Source organism: Embiotoca jacksoni, unplaced genomic scaffold (genome assembly GCF_022577435.1).
Source record: "Embiotoca jacksoni isolate LCO1_2020_lvr unplaced genomic scaffold, fEmbJac1.0.p SCAF_16, whole genome shotgun sequence".
Classification (NCBI taxonomy): domain Eukaryota; kingdom Metazoa; phylum Chordata; class Actinopteri; family Embiotocidae; genus Embiotoca; species Embiotoca jacksoni.
Window position 1 is genome coordinate 7,135,755 of NW_027185296.1, and position 23,696 is coordinate 7,159,450.

Here is a 23,696-nt window from a genome sequence, read left to right on the forward strand (position 1 = left end):
AGAGAGCTTAACTGGGGAATGGTTCAGGCTCGCCTTTATCAAAGACCGTTTAAAGTTTACTCTTAAAAGTAGAGATGGTGTCTGCTTCCAGTACCCAAGCTGAGAGCCGGTTCCACAGCTGAGGGGTCTAAAAGAAGAGGCTCTGCCTACCAATTTACTTTTGGAAACTGTAGGAACCACAAGTAAGCCAGCCCTCTGAGAGCAAGGTCTTGGGATATTATCGTCGTATGAGGTCTGTAAGATGATAGTCACTGAGGGCTTTATGTAAGGAGAAAGATTTTAAATTACATTCTTGACTTCATGTTAGAAAAATTACTCAAGAGGCTTGGTTCAAAATCAAACACAGCGGACATTTTATTCTTGCAAGAAGGAGCAACTATATGCACCCTCAAAGAGAGGTGTCCAGCAGTGCTCCCCCAGCAGTTCTCTAGCAGGGCTTTCCAGCAGGGCTCGCCCCAGCCGGGCTCTACCCAGCCTGGTTTCCCCCAGCAGTCCTCGTCTTCCATTCTCCTTTGCACTTTTCCTTTGTCACACTATATAAAAGCTGCCCTAACAGTTGACAGTCACCCCCATTCCCTTTGTATCTGCTTTTGTGTGGCAATACAGAGTTGGTTGTAGGTCACAAGATAAGGGAGTCGTCAATTAGAGACTTTCCGGAGCCACAATGCAAACAAGAGGAAGAGACAAATCCTTTTTTTCCATCACATGGAGCTGATGAAGAGAAGCTAAAATGGAAGAAAAAAATATCTCTTGTTAAATCCCATCAGTGCTGTCGCTGCAGCATTTTGGATCAACTAGAAGCTTTTCAGAGAGTTTCTGGGATGTCCTGATTGAAAAGAATTACTTTTGTACAATCTGGAAGTAACAAATGCATGGATTAACTTTTGAGTATTATGCTGAGACAGGATGTTCCTAATTTTGACAATAATACACAGATGAAAGAAGGCAGTCCGAGAGACTTGCTTTATATAGGAATTAAATGACATTATCAAAAAATACCTCCGAGGTTGTTCACAGCAGATGCGACTGGAATCCAAGGCCCTGTGAACCAGAGTGAAAGCATAAATATTTGAATGTTTTAAAAAGAAGAATTTTCTGCCCTGAAACGGATTTAAAATCGGGAGATCTTTAGAAGATGTCATTCATTACTTTGCATACAAGTGTTGTTGGAAAAGTTACAACTATAGTCAGAGCAGTTAAACCATTTCAGCAACTGGTGGATGTGACATTTGGGGTTTAATAACACGCATAAAATAATTGAACAACTGGAGAAATGTCAATTCCATTCTTAGTATACGAATTGTAGACAATTGGACACATGTAAAGGCTACTCTGGTACCGAGTTTATGCAACTAGAAACTAAAGCAACTATTCAGCCCAGAAGGAGGCAGTAAAGCATCATCAAGGACACCAGCTGCCGGAAAAGCGGATAAATCCGTTCATCCGACCACCAGGTGTCGCTGTGAGTAAACCTGGACTCTGTTTTCTTCCTCCTCTCGCTCCTCTCCGTTGTTTACCTTTATTCAGCAACATGGAGGACGAGGTGGATGTTGACATCGAGGGAGACGACTTTGAGAGCAGTGTTAGGTGAGAATGTCCACCTGTTCAGGTGGATTCGTGTTTACACCGTCTGCTGCGGTCTTAGCGTCTTATCAGAGACCCGGATGTTGATATCTGTCCCTGTTTGGACGACTATTTAGACGACTGCCGCTGTAGACACCAAGCTCGTCCTGTGTCTCAGGTGTAAGGTGTGTGTGTCCTCTCACATTTGGTGTTTACTCTTGCAGTAAGATGGACGGAGGAGGGTTAGTTCAGGAGCAGCTCATACAGTCTGCGGGGAAGAGCAGCGCCTGGATACTGGTACGAGTTCCCCGATACTCAGTCCTTCACGGGGCTCCCGTGTCGCTCCCGTGGGTACTGGTGTTAACTCCGTCTCTCTTCTGTACAGCCCTGGGAGCTGGACAGCTCCATCAGCCTGGAGAACAGAGAGGTGATAGAGAGGATGCTGCTGGAGGAACAGTATCCTTTTACAGACCTTGAACGCACCACCCGGTTCGTTGGAGGTGCTTCTGATTATGCTTTCCGTAGTCTGTGACTAATGTAAACATGCACTAAAACAAACCGGTCACGCTGGAGGATGTTTCAGGCAGCAGAAGGTTCTCCACGGCGTCTCCAGACTCCGTCACATGTGCTCAGTGTGAACCTGCTCTCATCCGTGAAGATCACAGGGCGCCGATGGAGAAGCTGCCAATCTTGGTGTTCTCTGGCAAATGCTAATCGCCCTGCACGGTGTTGGGCTGTAAGCACAGGTCCCACTTGTGGACGTCGGGCCCTCGTACCACCCTCATGGAGTCTGTTTCTGACAGTTTGAGCAGAAACATGCACATTAGTGGTCTGCTGGAGGTCATTTTGTAGGGCTCTGGCAGCGCTCCTCCTGTTCCTCCTCGCACAAAGGAGCAGATAGCGGGCCTGCTGCTGGGTTGTTGTCCTCCTACGGCCCCCTCCACGTCTCCTGGTGGACCGGCCTGTCTCCTGGTATGTCCTCCATGCTCTTGACACTGTGCTGACAGACACAGCAAACCTTCTTGCCACAGCGTGTATTGATGTGTCATCCTGGATGAGCTGCACTACCTGAGCAACTTCTGTGGGTTGTAGACACCTCATGCTACCTCGAGTGGTGAGGACACTGGCAAAATGTAAAAGTGACCAAAAATCATCCAGAAAGGATGAAGACAGAGAAATGGTCTGTGGTCACCACCTGCAGAACCGTTCCTTTATAGGGGTTGTCTTGATAATTGACTCATTTCCACCTGTTGTTTGTTCCATTTGCACAACAGCAGGTGAAATTGATTCACAATCAGTGTTGCTTCCTAACTGGACAGGTTGATTTCCCAGAAGTGTGATTGACTTGGAGTTACATTGTGTTGTTTAAGTGTTCCCTTTATTTTTTTGAGCAGTGTACATTACAGCACGTTTTATAGTTGAAACTCAGGTATACAAATATAGTAATGATGGTACATGTGGAGGTGTCCAATAATCAGTTTCCATTCAGAGACACACTGTCCTGCAGCAGTGTTATTCAAACCTCAGACACTTTTCAGGTTAAAAGCCAAACGATGACACTTTCATTAATTAAATGAGTTCGTCTTGAAGGCACCACACTCATTTTTTACTGTGCTGTATGTTGCATTATAGATATATCACTCTCACTCATGTTGAAGGATGAAAATAGAGACACAAATAACTAACAGTTACAACTAGGAGGAGGGCGATGGGGCCTTACAATGATGAGGTTTATTTTTAATCTGCTCTAATTTTTCAGAATATAGGAAAATGTTCACACAGACATAGTCATATTAACAGTCCAAAATTATGTACGGTCGCATATTTTTTATTGGAAAAAATATATACAACTCAAATCCTCCACTAAATGTGTTACGCCTTAGTGTTCCACAAATTTAGGAAAAACTCTGAAGCTGGAAGCGTCAAATTTTGCTTGTAAAATGACTTAAAGCCATTAATGATTGTCAGAAATGTTGCAGATTAATAAACTTCACTGTTTCAGCTCTAATATAGTCTACCGGTCAGACACACAGTGTCGGTGCTGCTACTACATCTCTGATTCTTGAAGCAGTTGTCCTGAGCTCTGCTTGCAGATATTACCTGACGGGTTCGGAGATTCCCGACCATATTTGTCAAGATGATGCTCACAAAAAGCCCAAAGTGAAGAAGTAAGTCAGCTCAGCGTTCACCATGAACACGGTACACTGATTCCTCATGTCGTCAGCATTCATGTCCCGCTTCCTGTCTGTTTCATGTTCAGGTCTCCGGTCAAGAGCTCGGCCTCGTCTTCATCCTCCCGCTGGTCACAGCAGGAGAAAGACCTGTTTGAGGAAGGAATGGTAAGCTCTCCCAACAGATTCAACGCCTTTTTTTACATGATGCACGTTATGAGTGTGTTGTCTGAATTCTTTGGACGCTAAAGTGTGTTTTCCGGCAGGCTCAGTTTGGTCGAAGGTGGACCAAGATTGCCAAGCTAGTGGGCAGCCGTACCGTCCTGCAGGTCAAGAGTTTTGCCAGACAGTATTTCAAACACAAGGTAAGACTCTCTGCCTGTATTATGCTGCTTCTATTCAGGATGCAGGGTGTACACACAATTTTCAGTTTGTAATCAAGTATAATTATAGTGTCCTCATTTAAAAACAAATCTTTCACAACCACAATGCCTCCTCAGGAAAGGTAATAGAAATGAAGGTTAAACCTTCCTCTTCCTCATCTGTACTTTATTTTCAGGCCAAGTCAGAACCCACAGCTGCAGCTCCCTCTGGTGGTCCTGAGCTGCACCTACAGCCTCCTCAGCCCACATCCAGTCATGCTCCCACTCTGGCCAATGCTGTCCGCATAGAGAAGCTTTCCGACGATGAGGATGAGGACGTGGACATCACTGATGACCTCAGTGACGACAAAGCGGGATACGACAAACTGCCGGCCGAGGTCAAAACTGAGCCGTGTGGGTCAGAAGAGAATCAAACAGAGAGCCCCGCAGAGGACGAGGGTCTGAGTCGGGTGAAGAGCATCAACGATGAGATGAAGGACCAAGCGGGCTGCAGCTTTCTTCCTCTACAAAATCCTCAGCCCTCGTCTTCCTTTGTTGGCTCAGAGGAAGCCGGGTTGGACGAGAAAGTCAACAAGACGCTGTCTATTTTGCCAGAAAGTCCTCAGATAAGCTCGAAGCAGAGTGATGAAGACCACAGCTCCCAGAGTGAGCTCTCAGTGCAGACTGGTCAGCAGGAGGACGTCTGCAGTGATGGAACAGGTAATCCACGCTTCATGATCACATCCAGGTTTTTCTCTGTAGTTTAGCAACTGTATTCATGCTCTTTTGCTTTCTAGATTTTGTTGATAAGATCGAGAAGCATCTAAATGATAGACCGGATGAAGACCAGGAGGAGGAGGAGGAGGAGGAGGAGGAGGAAGAGGATGAAGACGAAGACGAGGAGGAGGAGCTTAAGGCCCCCGAGCAAGAAATAGAGATGGACACAGAGGTCATCAGTGAGGACGAGAAACAAGCCATCCCCGAATTCTTCGAGGGACGACCATCCAAAACCCCCGAGAGATATCTGAAGATCAGAAACTACATCCTGGATCAGTGGTAGGACACACACACACAACACACAACACACACACACACACACACACACACACACACACACACACACACACACACACACACACACACACACACACGATCGGGAACTTCTGTCTGCATGGCTTTCCAGACGGTCTTGTCATTACAGTCTTTGTCCTCTAGGCTGAAGAGTAAGCCCAAGTACCTGAACAAGACATCGATCCGGCCCGGTCTGAAGAACTGTGGAGACGTCAACTGCATTGGGAGGATACACACCTACCTGGAGCTCATTGGAGCCATCAACTTCAGCTGCGGTAACCCTACTGAGTCCATAACAGCTGTTGCTACTCTTCTCTTTATCTGTTGTTCATGTTGGGGCTCTGACTTCCTTCTGGTAGAGCAAGCTGTGTACAACCGGCCGAAGGTGGTGGACCGTTCCAAGCACAAGGAGGGCAAGGATGTGCTCGAGGCCTATCAGCTCGCCCAGAGGCTGCAGAGCATGGTAGGTACCCAGAAACCCACACACACCTGACTATGAGCATTAAGATTGCGCGTCAGGCCTCGAGCTAACTGCTGATTGGTTGTAGCGGACCAGGAAGCGGCGTGTGCGGGACATATGGGGGAACTGGTGTGACGCCAAAGACTTGGAGGGACAGACGTTTGAGGTTTCGACACTGTCTGACACACACACACACACACACACACACACACTACGCTGGTAACGAGTGGGTGATAATATATCTATTTATTCTGCGGTGTCTGTGTGTTCACCAGCATCTCAGTGCTGAGAAGCTGGCCCTGCACAGAGGGGAGATGAAGAAGCAGCCCAGACCCTGCAAGATGTCCAGATACAGAGGGTGAGCGCGATGGATTGATGCAACACTTATCCAATTATATACACAGGAACACTCACAATGTCTCTCTGTCCACCAGCGGTTTTGATCCCTTCCAGCTGATTCCCTGCCGGTCGTTTGAAGAGGATGTTCAGGTCAGTGAACATCTGTGTCATAGTTTAGTCACCGATAGTGCTTCCTTTTACCTACAGTTGATGTGTCAGACTAGTGCCCCACCAATCAATTAATTTGGCTCCACATGAAGAAGAAAGCAGAGCTGGAGACCACACATCCTAATTTGCATACAAAAAAATAAAAAGGTTCACGAAGTCAGTAGTGTGGAAGTAGTATGTTTAAAAGATCAGATGCTCAAAAATCACAGGAATATGTTAGTTTTTTTAATTGATTTTATAAAAAATTATTATTCAAGCTTTTGTTTATGTTGACATTTAAAACTATAACACTTAAGAAAAAGTTAAAAAATAATATTTGTCAACATGTTGCCACATCATTGAGAATATTGTTATTGCAGAAATATAATTTATATTATTTTAGGGCCATATTGCCCACCTCTACTGTCTATCATACAGCCGTATTGGAATCTCCACATATTTAATGGAGCTGTGTCTCCCATAACAATTATAAAACGGGAGAATGAGGAAAAACTACATAACATTTCAGACATAAAGAAAAACATCGAAGACATTCAGGTTGTTGATGAATAATTTATAACAACAACATAATTTATTATGCTGCTTTTGTATGGTAATACTGACTTGGTTGTAGGTCACAAGATAAGGACACAGGGGAGTCGTCAATTAGATCCGGAAAGTAAAACAAAAGGAATCACTTGCAAACAAAAGAGAAAACCCAAAGAGACTTTCCAGAGCCACAATGCAAACAAAAGGAAGAGACAAATCTTTTCTTTCCATAATTTATTATGTTGTACAGCATAATACTGAGACAAACATCATCTTTAACCATCACAAAGCTTAAGACAGAAAAGCTCAAGCTTCCATTGGTTGGTTTGTTCCATAGTCTGATCATGTAAAAACTCATACGCAGACTAAAACCTTGACCTCCTCTCCAAGTTCACGTTGCACACATACATTAACATGAGCCTGTTTTAAATGCACATACAGCTTGTATCTGAGTAGAGCAATTTGTCACTAAGATAAAAAAAAAAATAGACAGTTAACATATGAATAATGACAGACCATAGGTTTATCACCATGAGTTGAGTACTGTCACATCAGACGGTCTGTGAAAGAACGTAACAAGTCCTGCCTTATTCATGATGTTTTATGTGTCATATGTATCTATTTAACTATTTTGTAACATCTTCACTGACTATTGCTTGAACTGACATGGACCTAACTGTAGAATCATTCCAAGGCATCAAGTTTATGAAGTTTCTGTTCTTTCTTGTTTTCACAGGAACCGTTCCAGGTCATCGTGTGTGCCGAGACTCTTCTCATCATGGACATGGTATGTTATACACACAACCTCGAAGAATTCTTACTGTCAGCCAGGTGAGGTGATTAACCAGGGATTCTTTTTAGTTTTTTTTTTAGTTTTTTTTTTTGCATTCCTATAAGACCAGAAACTCTACAATGCCATTACTTCTTTTGTTAGATTCTGATGGAAAGAAACGATTTGTCTCTTCCTCTTGTTTGCATTGTGGCTCCGGAAAGTCTCTTTGGGTTTTGTCCCACTGTATAAAAGCTGCCCTTTTGTACTTTGATCCATTACTTTCCTCCTGCCTTTCCTTTTCTCCTCTGTCACCCCTAACCCCGTCACGTGACGTGGGCCCTTTTTGCTGGCACCTCTCTTTGAGGGTGCATGTATGCGTTCCTTCTTGCAAGAATAAATGTTCGATGTGTTTGATTTTGAACCAAGCCTCTAAGTAATTTTTCTAACAGATTCCTTTTCAAAATAATGGCCTCCTTTCTTCAAATGTTCCTAAAATGATCCAATATGCTGTGATCCTGTCTTCAGCATGCCCACGTGTCGCGGGGGGAAGTCATCGGTCTGCTGGGTGGGACTTTCAATGAAGAAGCGAAAGTATTAAAGGTAGGAGGAGCAGTTGAAGACAACAGTGCAGACTAATAAAGGATAAAGCTCTTATTCACGATATGTTCTGTATGTAGTGACCAGTACTGTCGCCTTTAGATCTGTGCAGCGGAGCCGTGTAACAGTGTGAGCACAGGTCTGCAGTGTGAGATGGATTCGGTGTCTCAGACACAGGCCTGTGACGCGCTGTCCTCCCTGGGCTTCAGCGTGGTGGGCTGGTACCACTCGCATCCTTCCTTCCATCCGAACCCGTCGGTGCGGGACATCAACACGCAGGACCAGTTCCAGGTAACGTCTACTGAATGGAGGCGCTCTCACAGGATTAACTACATGTGAACACATGATCTGACTCTCTTGTGTCTTGAATGTTCCAGAGTTATTTCTCACGTGGCGGAGCGCCTTTTATCGGGATGATTGTGAGCCCGTATGACCCAGCCAACCCCTCCCCCCACTCCCAAACTACCTGCCTGTTGGTAAAAGAGAGCCAGGAGTCAGCAAGACCCCAGAGTATGTCTTGCAATTACACAATTAGACATAACTTAAAACAGTGATCAAGTGATCATATACATTTTATTCTCTGGCTGATTCCCATCTGTTCCTCCTCAGAGCTGCCCTACAGATTTGACTTCCTGCCATCACAAGACATCCCAGACTGGGAGCAGACGATGAAGAGGGCTCAGTGGATCATCCACAAATACTCTCAAACACCCGGGTGAGTGAGACCAGACGGTCGTGGCCATTCTGAACCGTCTGATCTCATCTTTTTGTGTCGTTGAACAATATTTGGTAGGGTGTGTAAACTTTTTATTTTGCTACTCTGGTTGGTCAGGAGCGTGCAGATGGACAGATTATTCCGGAGAGACTCCCATCTCACCTGTTTAGAGAAGGTCAGTCTAGCCCGTCAGTCCTTCCAGTTTTCACATCTCACTGGCTAATGGCTTTGTGAACTGATTTTACACCTGCTTTTACTGTCTACCTCGTTTCACTCGACCTCCCTCTAGATGCTGGCGTCTCTGGCGAGGTACTTGGAATCCCTGCCAGATGAAGAGGGACACTCCTTCCTCACCCAGATCCAGGCCCTTTTCCGGTCAGACTTTATTTCCAAGCAGCAATCTTCAAACCAGTACAAAGAAGAATCTTTAAATATCTTGTCCAAGCCGGTGGAGTCAGAGGACCTTGAGCTTGACCAACTGATCAGCCAGGAGAGGGAGAGGCCCCAGGAAAAACAAGACTCAGAGATGAACAGCAGTCCTGTGTTGCATCTGGGCTCTGTGCTGTCAATTGAACATGACTATTTACTGTGAAGAACCATATAGCAGATTGTACTTGTACTACACTATATCATCTTTTATAAATACATTGAAGTTTTGTATCAGTATTACCAATTTACTCATTTAGTTTTTTAACCTTTTCTTATTTTACTTTGACTCCATTGACCAAAAACCCCAATTTACCAATGTTTGTTATGTCAGGACTTTAAACTGAATGCACAGTAACCCGTGGGGACTCATGTCAGGTAGAAAGAGAGTGTCATGTTGAAAATGTTCTGATTTGTTCTGGTTTTGTTTAAACATGGAAATAAAAATTAATTTTCTTATGTTGTGGTCTTTTGTATTTAATTTTTTTTGTAACACTTTGATATATAGTATATTTTTGTTATCACTTTAAGGAGCTTTTGTTTCCAATAAGCAATAAAGTTTTAACTTTATTGCCTCCATAAAAGGCAATGATGAATTTTCGTTCAGTGGAAACAATGATAGCTTCCAAAGCAATTAATTACATCATTTTCAGCTTTATGTAACCTTTACTGGTGGCGGGACGGTAAATTCGTGACCGGAACGTTTGTAACTGACTTGTTTCTAGGGGGAATCATTTTGGAAGCAGGAGCGTCAAACTGTTAAACACGCAAAGTTCCGTTCTTTCTGTCAGAGACTTGACGTTTCGCGTTTCAGGGTAATAAAACATTGTAGCTCCGCGTGTAATGGTCTTGTAAAAGTGACTCTCGGACCGGTGCAAACATTTCAGCGTGCCGCCGCTGGACGGCGGTAACCAAGGTTAATTATAGCTGGCGATGACATTGACAGCTGAGAACAGTTCGGACTGCTTCAGATCAAACGAAATAAGTTGCTACAAAGTATCGTCGTCGTCCTCAGCAGTCATTTCTCCTTTGATGTGAACATTCCCGCCGCTCTGACGTACATCTGTGTCGACTTGACTTGCGTTCGGTCAGTCTGCGTACGAGCTGCTTGACGACAATGGCTTTACTTTGTGGTCTTTTAAAGAGAAGTCGCTTTCCTTCTTTTTCTTCACACCTGACGCGAACCTTCTGCAGACAAGCGGCTCGTCCTGCGAACACTGCGTCCTCTCACTTCAGCTGTCACACGAGAAAACAAGGCTGCCGGCGAGCTACTCCGACCGGACCACCTCTGTTATTCTGCGGCAATGGGCGGACGGCGTGTGTCCAGGTTCGTTCTCAAACCACGTCACCGGTGCCCGGCGGTCCCGTCCGGACACCGCGGGCACACCGCTTCCACACGTCGGCCCGTCTGAGGGCCCTGCCGGTTCCCCTCATCTGGATGGTGATCAAACCTCTGCAGAAACTTCTGGCTGTTATAGTGGGCAGGTAGGAGACCCACCGGAGCTCTGCACTGGTATCATGAAGTATTCTAGATACTTTAGTACTTAATCAGTATCGATAAATCGGAGCATACATAAAATACACAATGAAAACTAACTAGTAAGGCAAGTTGGCACGTTTATTTGTATAGCACATTTCAACAACAAGGCAATTCAAAGTGCTTCACATAAAACCATTAAAAGCATCAAAACATCAGGCAAAAGAAAAGGAAATTTAAAAACAATTAAGAACATTGAAACATTAAAAACGGTCATTAAAACATTAAACAAGCTAAAAATAGAATAAAAGTTGTAGTGCAGTTTAAGAAATAACATACATTAGTAAAATGCAGAAATGCAGGAAATTGATCAACATCCTTGAATCTGGTTCAATTAAAGGCAGCAAACAGAAAAGTCTTCAATCTTGATTTGAAGCAGCTGAGAGTCTCAGCAGACCTGCAGCTTTCTGGGAGTTTGTTCCAGATATGTGGAGCAGAAAAACAACGCTGCTTCTCCATGTTTAGTTCTGACTCTGGGGACAGAAAGGAGACTCGTCCCAGACGACCTGAGGGGCCGGGAGGGTTCATAAGGTTGCAGCAGATCACAAATGTATTTTGGCCCTAAACCATTCAGTGCTTTATAAACCAACAGCAGGATTTTAAAGTCAATTCTTTGTTGGGCAGGAAGCCAGTCTTAGTGAGGACTCGAGCTGCAGCTGTCTGATTGACTTTTTACAGAGACCCTTAAACACACCGTTACAGTAGTCGAGTCTACTGAAGATAAATGCGTGGACAAGTTTTTCCAAATCCCGTTGAGACATAAGTCCTCTGATCCTTGATATATTCTTCAGGTGATAGTCGGCTGATTTTGTAATTGTCTTGATATGGCTGTTCAGATTGAGGTCTGAATCCATAACTACATCAAGATTTCTGGTTCGGTTTGTGGTTTTTAACATCAGTGATTGAAGGTGAGCGCTGACTTTCAATTGTTCTTCCTTGGCCCCAAAAACAATGACTTTTGTTTTATCTTTGTTTAATTGAAGAAAATTCTGGCACATCCAGTTGTTGATTTGTTCAATACATTTACCCAGCCCTTGTATGGGATTATAGTCCCCTGGGGATATAGTTATGTAGATTTGTGTGCCGTCTGCATAATTATGATAACACACTTTGTTTCTTTTCATAATCTGAGCCAGTGGAAGCATGTAGATGTTGAACAGAAGAGGCCCCAGAATTGAACCTTGGGGAACACCACATGTCCTTTTAGTCCGCTCTGATGTGTAATTAGCTACAGACACAAAGTATTCTCGATCCTTCAAGTAGGATTCAAACCAGTTTAGTGCTGTGCCAGAGAGTCCCACCCAGTTTTCTAGTCTGTCTAGTAGTATGTCGTAGTCGACCGTGTCGAATGCAGCACTGAGATCCAGTAATACTAAGACTGAAATTCTGCCACTGTCTGTGTTTAAGTGGATGTCGTTGAAAACCTTAACAAGAGCAGTTTCAGTACTGTGGTTGCTGTCAAAAGCCTGACTGGAAGACATCAAAACAGTTCTTCAGCAGTAGCATGTATAACATGTAAATGTTAAAAAATATATTATTTAATACATTTATACGTTGTGCCAATAGAAAAGAAAGGAAATTCTTAACATTTATTTTAATATAATGCATACAAATTAAGAAATGCACATATCACTTTTTGGTGCAATATTATTTAATTAAATAACAAACACATTCCTAATTGTTTCATCAGCAACTATATTAATCACATCATTTAAATAATTACAAATAAAAGGCCTTCGAAATGTGTTTTATGTTTAATTAACTAGTTTGAATTATCATTTGGCAAACTTGGGGTACCAAATTGTGCATCCATTAGTGAGGCTTATCTCTATACTTTGATTTATTTTGGATCAGAAAACTGAATTGTAAAAACTTCACGGAGCTCTCTTCAATGCAGACAGTTGTTTTGTTTAGTCATTCACTGAAGTTTTGGTTCAGTTATTTAATTTAATATTTAAGTGCCTCTTGAGTGCTCAAACAAAATTACTTCGACATTTTATGCATAGTAAATCATTGTGAGCATGTTTTAGAATGTTTTGGTGCTTTTTTCATGGCCTGGCCTCTTTGAAAATCAGATCATTGATCTCTGTCTGTATTCCTGCTGAAACTTCTGTTGCTGATGTTTTGACTTTTTAACACCAAACACGTTCATTTTCCCAACATGAAAGGAGCTTTAGATGATTATTTTCTTTTGAGCATTCAGCACTGCTGGGAGTGTATGTCTTTATATTTACTGCATGAGGCTGTATGAGCTACATACATAGATACAGCAGACCTTGTGGCCTCCCTCTGTGTACAGGAGTATCAGGAAGTGGTGGGTGGCTCTACCAGACAACCGCCGGGAGCTCATGCGCCAATGGGCCTGGCAGCGTCGCTGGCATCTGGCAGCGGGGGCAGGCGTTGCTATGGTGATTGTAGCCCTCCTCCTCCTAACCCACCTGGATGAGTCCCCAGTGACAGGACGGACCCGCCTCCTGGTGTTCAGCAGGGAGAACTACATGGAGCTGGCAGCTCTGACTTCAGAGGCGGTGAGAGAAGGAAGAGGATGAGGGGCGGGGAGTTATAAATGGAAAATTATAAACAACCTTTTTACACACATTTTAAACAGGATTCATAGAGCCGGCAAAGAAAACACTAATGACAAGGAAGATGCTATATAGTTAAATGGATGGAGATAATGTTATGTGATGAGAGTGAAATGAAATCCTTTATTAAATATTTATCATTGCCGCTGTGTTTTAGTACATGGAGGAGTTTGCGGAGCTGCTGGTTCCAGTCAGTGACCCTCGTCACCAGGTGGTGGAGCGGGTGGTGCAACATCTGGCACAAAGGAACAAGGACATCCCTCAAGTGTCTGAAGTCACCTGGAGCGCCCATGTGGTGCAAAGTCCCAACGTCAACGCTTTCGTCCTGCCAGTGAGGAAAAGTATTGTCAACCTTTTTCACACCTGAAAACAGGATCTGTAAACAACACGTGGCTCTGATTTGTACACTGTTTTGCTTTGTGTAGAACGGGAAAGTGTTCATGTTTACGGGGATGCTGGACACCGTGGCAGATGTTCACCAGCTCACTATTGTCCTGGGACATGAGATGGCTCATGCCTTATTGGGACACTCAGTAAGTACAAAACCCTCTGCAGACTGTGTTTGCTGTTGTGGCATTGTTCTTACGCCTGATTATATCCCCTCTCAGTGGTTCTCACCTGGTCCAGCCTCAGGACCCACAGTTTCACTTAGTCTTTAAGCGGCGAGCCAAATACGTGAAATTTGTGAGCCGCTTCAGTTTATTCCATAAAAAAAATAGTAATCCACATTACCTACATGTACTGTTACAAACAGGAAATTAAAACTGCAAGCAGTGATATGCGGCCCCTCGGGGCTGCCGGCTCCCCGATGTGCAGCGTGCGAGGGACCGCATATCCCCGCTTAAAGTTGCAATTTTTGGCTCGTTTCCTGTCACCAGCTACAACTATGAGCGAATATTACCATACAGGTGTCTTCAGGGCAGGAATGTTATCAGTTATCACTTTTCTGTACATCCCGGTGTGATACACCTGTCCAACGAATTTGGTGCATGAATGTGAGACTAGGTGCGGGCGCTGCAGTTTAGGGGGCGCTAGCGAGCTGTTTGGCCACGCCCATGCGCAAAACACACATCAGATGTATCGTCTCACCACGTTGGATATATGTGCTGTGTTTTGTGAGGTTTCAACAATCCTTTGACCTTAAACATCAACTTCCTTTGTTGTGGCGAAACATCAAAGTTTGCCCCATCACCATGGCAACACCCTTTGACGATAATGCACAGGTTTCTAAATATATCATCATCAACATGTTAAGGCCATTCTTGCCTGAATTGAGGTTCATGTGATCAACCAGGTCGACAACGCATGTGAAAGTATGAAATATTTCATTTCCAGTTGCCACCAGGGGGCGCTATGACTATGAGCAAATATGACCATAAAGATGTCTTCAGGGCAGGACTGTTATCACACCCGTAATGTTTGGAGAAGTTCGGTCCATGTAAATAAGATTTAAAGCAACTTGTAGTTTCAAGGCGAGACGCTCAAAATGGCCGCCACGTCATGGGCACACGCATCGATGAAAACAAATTATTTTGATAACTTTTCATCCCAAACATGTTAACAGTGAACTGACTCAATTTCAAGTCGGTCCGACAAAATCCCTAGGAGAAGTTCGTTAAAGTACATGTATAAATTGCCAAAAATGGCAACTAAATTCAAAATGGTGGACTTCCTGTTGAGTTGACGTAATGGTGTAATGTAATTTTTTTGCACGTCTAGGTGTGATACACATGTCCACCAAATTTCGGGCATGTACGTAAATGTAGCCGCCGGGGCATCTCTTTAGGGGGCGCTAGCGAGCCGTTTGGCCACGCCCACTCGCGACTCCACTCGAATACAACATTTTTCGCCGGAAGAGATGTGTACCAACTTTCATGAGTTTTTGAATATGATAAAGCTGCCAAAAATGCAGTTTTTTGCGGAGAAAAATAAGGAACAAGAATAATAATTTTACGAATAACAATAGGGCTTTCGCATCTTCGGTGCTCGGGCCCTAATAAGTACAAAAAAAGTTCAAATAGGGCTAAAATACCTAATAAAATAAAAAGGCAGGCTTGTCTTGCTCTATCGTCATGTATGCTTTCCCTACAAAACTTTCCTCTTTATGTCTCAGTGACCTTGTTACACATTGAGAATCCACTTGGTGAAATTGTTTTCCTGCTGCCTCACAGCACAGTAACAACTGGCCATCTCTGTGAGTGCAGCTACACAATAGGCAAACTGATACCTGCTACACCTGCATCTAAACAAATTATACCTGATTGTACCAGATTTTGTGTATTTATTCATTCAACGCATAGTTCAAACATTTTAGATGACACACACATACAGAGTTGTTCCTCAGTCTGAAGTGCTGCAGCATACAAAGACAGTACGCTGACATTCGAGAGGCTTAGCTGATCAGGAGCAGACCTTGCTGTGCATGACGATGAGCCACTGAAAACACTTAAAGAGCTAAATAATGTTCAAGATCAAACTGTAGTCATTTACAAGCACTCAGAGTAGAAGTTACAGCTGGAAGTCTTCCAGGTCTCCACTACACAAGGATGTAAAACATGCATGTGGACCTCCTGTAGGTGCATTACATGCTGTGTAATGCGCTGAGACGCCCTGACTGTTCACCATCATCACCCCTACTCTGTCTCAGAAGTATAACATTGGCTGATGTGGCATCAGTTGCAGTGTTGTTGCATCAGCCGCTGATAAAAGACTCACTGACAATCACCTCCAAACGCTCACTAATCCTGTCTGCGCTATGATGACCAAAGTCCCGTCGACCTCGGGCACTGCCGTGCTTTATTAATTCTGAACAGATGGCTGTTTTTCTCCGGCTATAAAAGCTCATTCTTCTTGTTTCTTTTTTAAAAAGTGTCTAATAAAGTTGCGGGTATTTCAAGACTTTAAACGTCCTCAGAGGAAATGCTTGAAGGAGATTTTAATTAGATGAAGGGAATGAGCATCGATGGGCTTGGTATTACCCAGTAGGTATGCTCTATTGGATTGCCTGTTAAAACCTCTAAATCTGTTACAGCGTAAACGTTCCACTAAAATGGGAACAATCAATATGTTCCAGTTGCCTCATTCACCCCTTTAAAACTTTCTACCTCTATTTTTCTCTCCTCATCCTGTTCTCATCCTTTTGTACTTTGATCCATTACGTTCCTCTCCTTTCCTTTTCTCCTCTGTCACCCCTCACCCACCCCCCACCCCCCTCTCACTAACCTCCCTCCAGGCAGAACAGGCCAGTCTGTCTCATGTCGTGGACCTCCTGTCTCTTATTCTGCTGACAGCCATCTGGGCCATGTGTCCTCGAGACAGCCTGGCACTGCTGGGACAGTGGGTGCAGGACAAGCTTAAAGAGGTGAGGCATTACTATTCATCAAATGAACATATATGAAGGGACGGGCTGTTGAAGCCACAGTGAGTTTACTGTTTGAAAGAAATTAAAAAAGAAGAGAGTTTATGTGAGAAAAGAGTGCAGGAATCTTGTAATTTCTACACACCTACACCTGAATCATCTCTTTTTGTCTCTCTTAGCTGATGTTCAGTCGTCCCTACAGTCGCAAACTGGAGGCTGAGGCAGATCAAGTTGGACTGCAGTTGGCTGCGAAGGTATAGTGAGCACCAATTTGTCTTTACTTATACAAGGGACAAAAAGTCTGGATATGTGTCATTTTTATGTCCCCAACTTTGTTAAAGTACAAGACTAAAGTTCTACCTTTTTAACAGAATATGAAGATAGTGAAGTCCTTGGTGATTTTTAGAGGCCATGCTTAACAATTAAGGAATTGAGTTTAAAACCTTTTTGCTCTTTATAGGATCATTAGTATTTTAAAGACATGAAATTTTCCATATTATTGAGCTGTAGCAAAGTGGCAGAGGGCTGGGTGCAGAGACAGGCAGGGAATATTTGCATATTTATAGATCCGCACGTACAAAATACAGACAACGTTTTCGTGGTACATCCAAGCTGCTTAAAGGCATTTGGGAATTTTTTCATTGACAAACTCCTAAATATGTACTTTTGATAAACGGTGATGAGTTTTTAATGGGTTTAATCAATGCCACGAGAGACTTTGACGTTATAGAAATGTAGTTGCTGCCCTCACATCTTGTAATCTCTCTGCTGGGCACTAGGGGGCACTGTTGTCAAACTAAAATACAGTCAGGTGATTCGTCAGTAAGAATTTTTTATCTCAGCACAAGACAGAGGGATGCCACATTGAGTGCATGTTTCTGATTCTATGAGGTGTGTGTGTGTGTGTGTGTGTGTGTGTGTGTGTGTGTGTGTGTGTGTGTGTGTGTCCCCTACCCAGGCGTGTGCAGATGTGCGAGCAGGCCCTGTATTCTGGCAGCAAATGGAAATCAGAGATCAACTGACAGGAGAGCCCACTTTCCCTGAGTGGCTGTCCACACACCCATCACACAGGAACAGATTCACTCAGCTGGACCGTCTCATACCACAGGTACAGACACGCAGTAATTATCCCCTTGATTGATTCCCTGCTTATCATATAAGTAAACACAGCCTTTATTCATGTGTTTGTCTCGAGTAAAAGATTTAAGTAAAAAGATCCTTGATGCCTATGTGAGGAGGAGACAGCCCTGCACCTTCCTGTTGTTTAGGAGAAACGGTAGCTTTAGGAGCTGTTGGAAGGAGTCTTAATGGAGCTAATGAAGCATCTGGAGAGATGTATACCCACCTGCAGACACGGAGAGGAGGGCAGAGAGGAAGGAGAGACTTGGGGAGGAGAGGAAAAGTTGCAGGGTTTTAGGAAGACAGGAAAAACATTTTGCTGCGCCAGGGCCAGGGTGACTGCTTCACTAAATGTCTGGCAGGGTTTGAGTTCAGGTCCTGAAAGGAAACCGTCCCACATTAGCAGCTCAATCTCAGCCGGCTCGCGACACTGTGCTGGCAATGTGGCGAGACAATCAATGGTTTCTTAAGGCTAGAAGGAAATCAACGTGCGGCTAAGACACCAGTTTTCAGTGAAAAGTGTCAGCATCCACAGTCCTCACAATTTACGTTTGTGTGTTTGTGTCCGAGGCAGAGAGCGAGAGCGAGCAGTGAATTTAACCTTGAGTGTTCGTTGGACTGTTGGTACACTGTCAGGTGCTCTGAGCACAAAAGCCGAACAGATGGGTACGCCACTAATTGTCCATCAGGTGCCTGTGTCGTTGACTATGTGCCGGTTCTTTGTATCTGCTCACACATCACATCATAGCCCTGTGTGGTAGATTGACCTCTAGCAGCAGTCGTTGTCGAGGCCAGGCTGAAGCCACAGGCAGCCAAGTGATGAAGACTGTTGTTTGGGGATTAATCGGCCCGCTGTGTGTGTGTGTGTGTGTGTGTGTGTGTGTGTGTGTGTGTGTGTGTGTGTGTGTGTGTGTGTGTGTGTGCGCGCGCGCGCGCAAGGTGAGAAAACTTTCTCACATCGGTATCTCACATCAAACTGTTCGATCCAGCACGGTGAGTACAGATGAGCCAGTTAACAGCTGAGCTCAGTCAGGTGAAAGTGATGCATAATGTGATGTTTTTAACCTTGCGAAGGGTGGCGGCCTCCAGCTACTTAACCCGACTCTTCTGGGGGCACTCCACCTCCACGAGTGCGCTCATCATCCTTAAGCAAAGCGCATTAAGTCCACTGGTGGCATGAGAGGGAGAGCGTGTTGAGTTGGAAACCAAGTGCATGTATGTGCTCAGTCTTGTAGGTGATTCTATGTATGAGATTAATGAGTGTGTGTGTGTGTGTGTGTGTGTGTGTGTGTGTGTGTGTGTGTGTGTGTGTGTGTGTGTGTGTGTGAGAGAGAGAGAGAGATATATAGAGAATGTATTAAACTGCTGGGAAGTGCCTGTTGTTAGTTTCCACCAGCTATGTTTATTTAACCTGTAGCAAAGCAGCATTCGGTAATATTTTTAGCCGAGCTAGCAGCATGACTTTATCGTGGTAATGTCGATCTGTTGGTTGCACAGATGTAGTATATCTTAGCAACTGTGACAGTTATAGCCTGGCTCCACCCACCTGCTGCTCACATCTTCAGCCTTTGCTGTGATTGTAGTCTGGAAACTGTTTACGTTAAGGTCTGCTCAGCCAGTCTGAAGGACCGACCAATCAGTGCCTATATGGTAGTGGCTAAGTACAATGATGTTGAAGTCAAGCGTTTATTTTGAAATGTTGTTCCAACAATGCCGGCGGTGGTCGAGTTCGATGAGGCGGTTCGTACAGTTGTAGCTATGCTGGCAAATATTGAGGAAATGAAGCTGGACTCTACATTTAAAAAAAAAAAAAAGTCTGCAACGATCAATTACTGACCTGATGTTGCACTCTGCTCACGTTGGGGGAGGATCTGTTGTTTACAGCTTGGTCCGTTTCGGTGCAGAAAGTCTGTTATCTGGTGGTCAAAGCCGATCGGTTAAAGGCTGCTCCGATAGTTTCAAAATAAAATCGAGGTCTGCTCCTATTATGATATAGGGATTTGAAACAACCCTCAATGGAGTGTGGCTAGACGCAAATATTCACAAATTCAATTTGGGTCGAGTATTACAAGGGTAAACTAGTTAGCCAGCTAGGTAGGTAGCGTTGGCAGCCTTGGCAAGTTAAGTAAATCAAATTGTGTGTTAGTGTCTGTGTATTGTGTTTATTTACAGCAGCAGCTTCTTGTTGGTTGATTCAGAATTACTTTGTCATGTTGAGCTTACAAGGTCTAGAAAAGCAGGGGGTGTATGATTATCTAAAAGGTGAGAGGGTGATGACAACACTACTGTCATGAAAGGTGAAACGATTAAAACAAGGTGTAACTATGAAAGGTGACATGGCCTGAAATAAAAGTGTTACCTGGGAAAATGCTATTAGGAGTATTATATATTATAAAGATTTGGGGGTGTTTTAAAGTTAATTAATTTTGTTTTGGATTTAGAGTACAGTTTTACTTATTTTGTTAAAGTTTCTGCAGATATACTCGAAGTTTTTGTCCTTTGTTGTCTCTGTCCAGGCTCTGGAGCTGAGGGAAAGCTGCGTCTGCCCTGCCCTGCCCTCCACCGACCCTCGTATCGTCTTCTCCAAGAGCGTCCGTGTGTTGCTTGAAAATGCAAAGGACCAGGGGGGAGGAGGGCCAGAGAGGGCACGCAAACCCCACCTGCCCCACAAACCCACCTCACTCCCCACAGGACTGCCTGCAGCACTGCTTCCCCAAACTGAACCTCCTCCTTCCTCAAATGTGGATCAGTTAAGCAAAGGTCCTCTACCAGTTGGAGCTTCAGAAACAGTTGTGGCAACCCCTGTCCCCGCTCCTGCTGCTGGGGAGGGATCCCAGCATGCATTACAGAGCATCATCAGCTGACTGTGGTGTTATATGCTCACAAACTTCCTTCAACAAACTTGACTGATTTTGTTTACTACTGATAAAAGCCATTTCACTCTGGCCTATTCAATTTCAGAGTCTCCGGGTGTACAGCTGGTAAAAGGGTTACATTCCCACCCAACATCATGGCAGAGACTCATACTGGTTAGTCAGGGTACCACCACCATGGAGGGTGAAGCTGGAGGTGGTAATGTGACAAGAAGTGTCTGGGCTCCTTATAAATCAGGAGAAAATTGGGGTAAAATGTCAGCAGAAATAAACAGGAGAATGTTATCCATGCCTAGCAACTACAAAGATGCCACGTTAATTAGATAACCTTGAATGAGGAAAAGCTGAATTAATTAGTAAAGCTTCCATACATTATGCGATTAATATGTGCATTATTCATTGACACACGGCAACAGATGAGAGTAAGCACTTACAGTATGTGTGCATGTCGGAGGCTGCGTCCACGGCAGGCAGAGGACATCTACATTCTCATTATGACTACTGCATTCTCATGCCACACACACGCCACTTTATGCATTTTCTAGCCTGAGGGACTTAATGGTGTAAATTTATGCCGGGTTGTTTGCAGGTTTTAAAACACAGCCCTCTGCACAAGAATACCAATATGAACTGTCAAGCTTTGAGAAATCTTTTATGGGATTTTTTTTAAATCTTATTTAACAAGGCAAGTTGACCGAGAAAACATTCTTATTTACAGCAACAGCCTGCGGGAGCAGTCGCACAATAGAGAGGGGAGGGCAGTTATGGTTCATATCTTGGTAATCTTTTCTGTGTGTGCTGAAGTAAAATGGTACACTTGGTTACACTGTGAAATCAAAATGGTACTGCTGTATTGTAATTTAAGATAAATGATTTTGTTTGTGTCATGCTTTTTAGGTGCTGAGCCTGAATCAGCTTTCAAAACAACAGTGAACAGTCTAACACCCGCTGTGGAAGCTTTGTTTTACTGCAGACAGAGTAGGTTTGTATCAAGTGGCAACCCACTGTGACACCGCCCACTGGTCTGTGAACTGTTGTTTTGAAGCCTCAAGCAGTGTGGCGCTTTGGCTGTCACCAACTTTTGGAGCCAGAAGTGACCGTATTTGGACAAGTTGGGGAAAAGTGAGAGGTGGATCAGACTGAGAACCCGAGGACACTATGTCCCGCCCACCTGTGCTGGCAACCTAACTGTACCCTAGGCATGTAAATCAAACCAGAAACGCCCCCTACAATACATGTCTTTGATGCCTAATATCTAATTAATGATGGAATTATATTCGGAAGAACCACCAGAACACTGATCATGACGAGTGAATTTAGCAGATGGCATTTTGACCACTTGGGGAAATAATGTATTGATTATAGCTCAGATGGTAGAGCAGCTTGTTCGATCTATGGGTCCTCCTGTCCACATGCCAAAGTGTCCATGGGCAAGACACTGAACCCCAACTCTCTCCCGATGGCAGGCGAACACCTTGCATGGCAGCTCTGCCGCCATCGGTGTGAATGTGTCCGTTAGTAAGTGAATGGGAGGCAAACTGTAAAGCTCTTTGATAATGTGATGAACTGATAAAGTGCTATATGAGTGCAGACCATTGACTTTGTATTTCATGAGAGAAGTTGATGCTTTTTGAATGAGAGACTATTGGCACCAAAGGTTTTTTGGAGCCAGCACCTAGTGGCTCTCAGTGGTATTGCACTTTAATGCTCCACAATTGGCTTCACCTTTCAAACTTGGAGGCCACATCCATTTTTATATACAGTCTGTGGTCTATATTAGAATAAGAGGTCAGTGTTGGGTTTTGTGCAAAACAGTACAGTGAAAAGCCAAGGGAATATTATTTTTGGGGAAATTTAAAACTGGAAAAAATGTTATATGTATTTTGGCTTCTTTTCGACTGCAAGATCCATAAATTGACATGGATCAAAGGGGTGTATTTATCAACAACATAAATGAGGATTATGGAAACACAGTGTGATATCAAATGTGTGTGAAATGAGCAGCCTGTGTGACATTGCATAAGAACATCAAAACCCTCTCATCGTCACACCAGCCAATTAGACAGTGGATGAAAGATGAATTTTCTTTTGAAGTGTTCGTATGTGTATATGTGTACTTATTGATGCCAGGCTCCTGGGAAGTGTTCTTGCTGGCCTCTCAAAAAGATGTAAAGTTTGGAAATCTCAGACAATATTACACTAAGCCAGTTGTAATCAAATGAAAGCGACTACAGTCAGCCGCACCGCAGCTCTTTCGTAACATTTGCCAACTGTTACAAGTTCAAGCTTTTCGAATATAAGATCCAACTCGTGATATCTGTTGTATGTGTTTTAAACAGGTCTTTTAGGATGCATGGCTCCTATTCATTGTAAAGGAGACTTCCTGTTCCCTAGCCACATTGTCATGGGCACACTTACTGAAGCAGCTGGATGCAGCTTCCTCACCACTCAGAGAGAAATTGGAACATGAGCAGGCAACAGATGACATGCTCACACCCAGAGGTAATGGTAATGAGCGTGGTACAATACACACACTGCGCTGAGTAATTGTAGCGTACTGCTGGAGTCTAAACAATACTGCGACAGAGGGCTTAATCAAGGAAAACAAAGAGACAGCAGTCAGATAAATTGAAAGGACAGAAATAGAAGGCAGACAAAGTGGAACCATTGGGACTGACAGGAGAAAAGGAAAGATTGTGTTTCAAGTGTGAAAAGAGACAAATCTTTTTGGTGTGATTTACATTTAAATCAGATGTTTAAATTTTAACATGTTGTAGCTCGGGTGCTGGATGGGAAAGTCTTGTGATTCCTCTGCGTTCACACACATCGCTCTGGGCCCATGAGATCAGCTCCAACAAGTGAGTTAAAAAAAAAATCAAATGTCTACTTTATGTCTGTATATCTACCTCAAGTCTCAAGATTGTTCTGTGTTTGTGTATTCTTCTTCCGCCCACCGGAGACATCAGACGGCTTCCGAGACCTCCGACAAACTGCTCACAGGTATTTTTGAGATATAGACAGCCGCGGAGCCGTTGAAAAGTAGAAGAAGGAG

The 23,696-nt window shown here is 43.8% G+C and overlaps 2 protein-coding genes across 4 annotated transcripts; both read left to right on the forward strand.

Annotated features, from left to right (window-relative positions):
* The first annotated feature begins 1,523 nt into the window (after positions 1–1,523).
* mysm1 (Myb-like, SWIRM and MPN domains 1) lies at positions 1,524–9,631 on the forward strand. 2 transcript variants are annotated; one of them, XM_069150584.1, is made up of 20 exons: positions 1,524–1,587; positions 1,788–1,860; positions 1,949–2,019; positions 3,657–3,731; positions 3,824–3,902; positions 4,001–4,099; positions 4,294–4,816; positions 4,894–5,152; positions 5,312–5,442; positions 5,527–5,630; positions 5,716–5,793; positions 5,903–5,985; positions 6,062–6,116; positions 7,399–7,449; positions 7,960–8,034; positions 8,134–8,322; positions 8,409–8,541; positions 8,641–8,746; positions 8,864–8,921; positions 9,036–9,631. In XM_069150584.1, the coding sequence occupies exons 1-20, from the start codon at positions 1,532–1,534 to the stop codon at positions 9,336–9,338; spliced, it is 2,601 nt and encodes an 866-aa protein (XP_069006685.1). In that variant the 5' UTR covers positions 1,524–1,531; the 3' UTR covers positions 9,339–9,631. The 2 variants fall into 2 exon arrangements, with proteins under 2 accessions (XP_069006685.1, XP_069006686.1); XM_069150585.1 differs by lacking the exon at positions 5,716–5,793.
* A 303-nt stretch (positions 9,632–9,934) lies between these two features.
* oma1 (OMA1 zinc metallopeptidase) lies at positions 9,935–22,912 on the forward strand. Of its 2 annotated transcripts, XM_069150586.1 has the most exons (8): positions 9,935–10,657; positions 13,009–13,237; positions 13,452–13,625; positions 13,720–13,827; positions 16,527–16,655; positions 16,832–16,906; positions 17,611–17,760; positions 20,288–22,912. In XM_069150586.1, the coding sequence occupies exons 1-8, from the start codon at positions 10,290–10,292 to the stop codon at positions 20,633–20,635; spliced, it is 1,581 nt and encodes a 526-aa protein (XP_069006687.1). In that variant the 5' UTR covers positions 9,935–10,289; the 3' UTR covers positions 20,636–22,912. The 2 variants fall into 2 exon arrangements, with proteins under 2 accessions (XP_069006687.1, XP_069006688.1); XM_069150587.1 differs by lacking the exon at positions 20,288–22,912 and having other exon boundaries at positions 17,621–17,758.
* The last annotated feature ends 784 nt before the right edge of the window (positions 22,913–23,696 follow it).